General features: G+C 53.9%; 1 protein-coding gene across 1 annotated transcript; it reads right to left on the reverse strand.

Annotated features, from left to right (window-relative positions):
- Positions 1–2,286: 2,286 nt before the first annotated feature.
- LOC109783404 (protein phosphatase 2C 35) lies at positions 2,287–5,887 on the reverse strand. Its single transcript, XM_020342009.4, has 4 exons — positions 4,322–5,887; positions 4,113–4,226; positions 2,877–3,141; positions 2,287–2,748 (listed from the first exon to the last, which is right to left on the reverse strand). The coding sequence occupies exons 1-4, from the start codon at positions 5,738–5,740 to the stop codon at positions 2,633–2,635; spliced, it is 1,914 nt and encodes a 637-aa protein (XP_020197598.1). The 5' UTR covers positions 5,741–5,887; the 3' UTR covers positions 2,287–2,632.
- Positions 5,888–6,115: the final 228 nt, after the last annotated feature.

Genomic DNA, 6,115 nt, shown 5'->3' on the forward strand with positions numbered 1-6,115 from the left:
TTTCCTACTGCGAGAGGCATGGATTTACTTCTCGTGAAGGGACGGATTTGCTTCCACGAGAGACACAGCCGTGCCTATCATAAAAGGGGGGAAGACACATTTTCTTTTTTTCTTACGATGAGAGGCACAGATTTACTTCCCGTAGAAGCACGAATTTGCTTCCATGAGATATACAATCGTGCCTATCACAAAAGGGGGGAAAACACATTTTCTTTTTTTTTCTTACGATGAAAGGCATAGATTTACTTCTGGTAAAGGCACGGATTTGGTTCTGCGAGACGCACGGCCGTGCCTCTCAAAAAGGAAACAAAAATGCGTTATTTTCCCTTCTGCGAGAGGCATGGATTTACTTCTCGTGGAGGCACGGATTTGCTTACGCGAGAAGCACGACCAGGAAAAATGCGTCTTCTTTTTTCTTTCCTACCAGGAGAGGCACGAATTTACTTCTCGTATAGGCACATATTTTCCTCTGCGACAGTGCCTCTCGGAAAGGGCCGCGAGAGGCACGTATTTACTTCTCGTGGAGGCACGACCGTGCCTCAAGCAAAAGAAAAAAAAAACATGTTTTTTTTATGACGAGAGGCATAGGTTTACTTCTCGTGGAGGCACGGATTTTCTTCCGCGAGGGGCACGGCCGTGCCTCTCGGAAATGGCAAAACGTGCCCCCGGTTTGGGTTTTTTGTCCGGTTTTTTAGTGAAAAAAAATGTTTGTTGAAACAAATCAATATTGGATCTAGTTTTGAAGATATCAACGCAAGGAATCCAATGGTGAAAATGGTTCAAGATTTGGACGCACGGGTTAAGAGAGAAAACATATTGAATAAACAAATTTACGGGAAAAAAACTCACAAGTTAGGACAACTGACGTACATGTAGTGCGACCCTTGTCGCAACTTGACGAGGTGCGAGTGACATTTGTAAAGAGTGCTCCTTAAATAGTGATTTCGCGATTAGGAGCTCCCTAGTGAGAGCACAGGAACCCTCGTTGATTGGGAGACCGAGATGGGCCGGCCCAGGAGCGCGGGGAGGTCGCCGCCTCTTTTCTCGGTTTTTTTCCTTTTAAGACTACTCGATGGGTATTTTCACTGTTAAGACTACTCTCCCACTCTTCATGATCTTGAGTAGATACAAGACTTCAACAACGACAGATATGTTTTTTTTTGCTGAATTAACAGTGTCATACATGGTTGTGCTTCGAAAATACTTCAGTCCATAATTTGTGACGAAAATCGCGGTCAACGTCAGTGCCTATAGTGGGGCAAATATAAACCTTCTTTTGGCCCCGCAACCACTCAAGAGGGAAGGGTATGCATTTCTTACAGAAAATCATCTGTTGGATCTTACTTTCCTTTGCTTAAGGATACTGTTGCTATCAGTGCTCAGGAAACAGACATTTGAAGATAGCTGAGTCTCACCATTGAAGAAAAATAAAACCAAAGCTTTATGCACGCAATGACCCACCCTCCTCATGTCAAATTGTATACATATTTTCTTTCCTAGTGGAATAAAACCTTTGCTTGTCACCCACCGTTCCTCCTGAAAACCATATAGCAGAAGGAGAAGCGCGCAAGCAAGTGCTTTTTTTTCTGTTCTTTTCTTTCTAGAACAGCATAGAGAGCACCAATTATTGGTCAACCAGCAACCAGCCATTCATTCAATTTAAGACTCTGACCTGATGTTAGAATTTCAGTGGGGGCGCTGAATCCAAGAGACAAGAGTTAAGTCCATGCACATGCACATACGTATCACAATGTCAGCGTAAGCATTCAAAGAAGGGTGGTACTGCTCCCACAGTGTCATGTACATACTACGGACAGCAGATAAGGATGGCAAGTGGCAGTCTCTGCTGATGAAATCAATTGTTCAGCAGGGTGGTAGCTGGGCTCTAAAGACATCCATCAGCTGGGAGGTCAACACAAGACAGCAATGGATTGATTACTCTGACCAAATAAACGGGCCCCTCATTGATCTTGGACATGGAAGTCTCTTCCAGAGATGGCCAAAGTCCAACTTAGAACCGGTCACCCGTGCAGCAGATACACACACGCGCATGTAAGTGCAATTGCAAGGTGTGGACAGCGAAGAAGACGCGCGCACGCACGGACGGACGAGGGCAGAAGGTCAATGAAACACGACCAATTGGTCACATACTCGGTTATTAATAACAGTTTGTCTAATTCACATCTAGATATTTTTTAAGGATGTCACATCTAAGCTCCCACAAGTATATAATGTAACAACAAGAAACAAAAAAAATTAAGACAAAAAAATAGATCACAAACAAAGTAGATGTGTCCTAGACAGACCCAATTAATAATTGATGAACAAATCCTCTTTTACACGGCCGACTCATCATCCGTGACTCAGCTAGCTGGACGCAACGCAACGTGCCAAGCACCCACCAGATGACCAGATCCTACCCAGCACTTTGTTGATATTGTACAGCGGCAGCTGGGGGAAGAAGAAGGGCGGATTCGCGACTTGGGGCGGAGTAGCCGCGCGCACGGCACCAACCAAATACTCATGGCCTGCAATGCAATGCGCAATGCAATGCAAGAACACCTCTCTCTCTCTCTGTATATACGTTTCCTCTCTCTAGCCTACTGCTACTAGTATGTTTATTATTGTATATTTACACGCAGGATCTCCAGATCCTGCCCTCCAGGGAGATGACGATGACGGACACGTCGTCGTGGTACCGCCGGCGGTCGCCCTGCGGGATCTCGATCAGCTCGTGAAAGTCCATCCCTGCAGCAGCAACACCAACAAGCAAGCAATGTGAGAAAGGTGTCCATCGACTGCTCGACCATCTATCTATCTAGAAGTTCATTCAAAAGCTAGCTACTGCAAGAAGACGATTGACTTGTTCGCCGTACCTGCTTTGTTTGCCGCTCGGAAGAGGACCTCCTCGACGAGGTGCTGGGCGGGGTCGCCCTCGGGCGTCGTCGCGATGAACATCTCCACCTCCGCCACCGCCTCCTCGTTGGTGAAGTACTGGTAGAGCCCGTCCGAGGAGAGGATCAGGAACCTGTCCCTCGTGCTCAGCTTGTGGTGGAAGAGGGAAGGGTTGCACGTGATGTAGGGCGACGACCCGACGTAGTCGATCCGGAACATCTCCAGCAGCGCGTCGTTCCATTTCGGCTGTCAAAAATGAACAGTTTAAGTTTATATGCGCAGTTGGATGAGAAATGCATGTTCGGCTCCCCATGCGAGTGAGTGCGCGCGCATCAAAACAAAACAGGATTCATGTTTGCCTAACTCTCACAATTGTTCTCTTGCTGAAAGAAAGAATATCGTCAGATTCTTCACTTCAGGTCAAAGAAAGGGACTCCCCTCCCCTCTTGGCCTGTCCACCAGCAAGATGGAGTGATCCAGCTGACAATAGAGAATAATTTCTACTACAGAATCCGACAACGCTTTCACATGGCAGGAGGCGATTTCTTCTTCCAAAGAGAAGAAAAACAACGACGTGCCTTCCTTGGAAGCCACTCAAGTCGCCGCTGGCTTTCCGGCCACATTTCAGCACAAGTTCACCATTCCTTGCACTTGGACACAAGTAAAAGGAACCCTCGTTTTCTCTTCTCTGGGAGCAGCGGCTTCTCCTACAATCGTTCGACCTGGCTGGGTCTGGCTGTACACGCGGTGACCAGGGAACTGAGCTTTGAAAAATTCCTCCGGCCAAAGCTAGTCTATGGTGTCCATGTCAACAAGGTCAGTTCAACTTGGATGGTCGTATCTCCCGTCCAAAAGAGGTTTGAATTGACAGGGGATTCATTTTATTTTTTTCAAACTTTGGACCGCCTGCTCTTTTTTTGTGACCTTTGCATAATCATGACTTTAAGTTATGTGTTGACCAAAAGTGTCGGCAAAATATTTTGCTGATCAATCTTTGTGATTTCTCAACATTTGACATGTCCGTTTCAAGTAAGAGATTTCATTGAATTACTTGGGGCACATGACTAGTTGTGTCATCCAGCAATCACACGCTACTTCCAGAAAAATCACCGTCGCGCAACAGTAGTTCATCTAACCAATTGCAGAGCATAATCATGATCACTGAAGGAACGCAAACTTTTTATGCCAAAAACTGACATGATCGAGCATGAGCTAACCTGTTTCAAGAAACCGGCGCCGAACGCTCTGGTCACCTTGAGCGAGCCCTTCACGCGGTCCTTGGAGATCGCCGACGGATCATCGGGGTGCTCATTTCGTATTCTGCGAACCTCCTGCATTGATCGGCACAGATAAACCATCATCAGACCAAGAACAGACACTCAATTTTCAAGCTCGAACCATGTTTGCTGTGAGCGAATTAAATCACCTCCGGCATGGAGGTGCTATGATCCGAGGTGAGCTGCACGGCGGACAGGCACGGCGACAAGCCGTCGAAGGAGCCCTCGCTGATGTGCTCGAGGTCGACGCTGTCCATTGTCGCCAAGACAGCCCGGCTGTCGCCCACGCCCATGACGTACATGTCCTCCCCTTTCATGAGCATGGAGAGGACGCAGGAGCCCATGAGCGCCAGCTCCGGGAACTCGCCCACCATCTTGTCGGCGATGCCCAGGTACGCGTCCTCGGTCTTGCGGAGCGCGCGCGCCAGCGCCTTGAGCACGGCGATGTGGTCGTTCTCGCCGTTGCTCCGGGGAGGAGGCTGAGTCGGCGGCTTCAGGCTGGAGCAGTCGCGCTCCCACTCGCACCTCCACTGCCGCTGGTCGTTGTCGTCGACGCTGCCGCTGCCGCTGCGCGGTGGCCTGGAGCGGCGCGCGCGGCGCCGGCGGGTGCACTGGTCCTGGTGGTCCGGGGCCGTGGTGCTGGGCGCTGAGCCCGGCTGGTCCTCCTGGGACTGCTCCCAGAGCAGGCCGCGGAGCTCGCGGTGCACGGCGGCGTAGAGGTTGGAGACGAGGAAGTCGGTGGCGTCGGGGCCGTTGAAGCCGTCGTAGATGCCGACGAACACCCAGCCGCGCTCCTCCGACACGACGACGTGGACGCGGTCCTCGCCGGCCTTCCCCTGCGCCCACTGCAACCCATTGGAGTCCCCGCCACACGCGGCGACGGCCGCCGCGGCGTCGGGCGAGCCGAGATCCGGGTGGCCCTGGAAGCGGTCGGTGCGGGCGAGCAGCGCGCGCGTGAAGTCGCGGATGCGGCGGCCGCCGTGCGAGAGGCTCCGCCGCAGCGCGGGAACAGCGCCCCCGCCGGCCATCCGGCCGGAGGCGACGGCGCCGGGGAGCGGGCCGGAGAGCAGCCCGGCGTCGAGCGGGCCGGAGAGGAACCCGCGCTCGATGGGCCCGGAGAGGAAGCCGCCGGAGAAGGGCGCGGAGGAGATGGGGCCGGAGGGGAAGCGGGGCACCGGCTGCAGCGGGACGGCGGCGAAGGAGTCGGAGCTCTCGAAGCCGGAGGAGGCGGTGGAGTCGTCGGCGGGCAGCAGGAGGAGCGCGGAGGTGGAGAGCGGCGTGGAGACGTTGGCGGAGAGGGCGGCCCCCGAGATGGCGCGGAAGGTGGTGGCCTCCTCGGCGGCCGCCTTGGCGTCGGGCAGGAGCAGGTCGCCGTCGTCGGCCGCGGGGTAGTAGCAGTGGGCGGGGGGCAGCTTGTCGGGGCGCACGTAGCAGAAGGAGTGGCCGAGCCCCTCGTCGTAGGCCGGGTCGGAGGGCAGCGCGGCCGGCGCGACGTGGCGGCGGCGGCTCTTGGCGGCGCCGACGCCGCCGGCCCCGGCGCAGCAGAAGCAGGCGAGGGAGTTGCCCATGGCGCGCGCGCGATGGTGGAGGGGTAGGGAGGAGGACCGGCGGGGGGAGGTCAGAGGGAGGCGGCGGAGGAGAGGAGGGGCGGGGGATTATAATGCGGGGTGGGGAGCGGAGGGGAGAGTTGACTTGGGGAGTTGGAGCTGGGAGTGGGTGTGGGGTTGAAATGAAATGCCGGAATATTTTAAGAGGGGGGCCGTCGGGGGGCGGGTGGTGGCTTGGCTTCCGTTCCGTTCCACCTCGCTCTCACCCTAGCCGTTGACTCCTGTGGGAGTGGTGCGTGTGACTCCCGCTCTCGGTGAGTGCGGAAACCTGAGGGATGACGAAGCATGCAGAAAAGATAAAATCCAGCGGCCGTGTGGCCCGGCCCGGGTGCTGCT

Source organism: Aegilops tauschii, chromosome 5, assembly GCF_002575655.3.
Source record: "Aegilops tauschii subsp. strangulata cultivar AL8/78 chromosome 5, Aet v6.0, whole genome shotgun sequence".
In the NCBI taxonomy this organism is placed as follows: domain Eukaryota; kingdom Viridiplantae; phylum Streptophyta; class Magnoliopsida; order Poales; family Poaceae; genus Aegilops; species Aegilops tauschii.

Coding starts and splice junctions, on each gene's coding strand:
- LOC109783404 (XM_020342009.4), bottom strand. CDS start 5,740: ATGGGCAACTCCCTCGCCTGCTTCTGCTGCGCCGGGGCCGGCGGCGTC. Junction 4,227..4,321: donor ATAGCACCTCCATGCCGGAG/GTGATTTAATTC, acceptor CGATCAATGCAG/GAGGTTCGCAGAATACGAAA. Junction 2,749..2,876: donor CCGAGCGGCAAACAAAGCAG/GTACGGCGAACA, acceptor TTGCTGCTGCAG/GGATGGACTTTCACGAGCTG.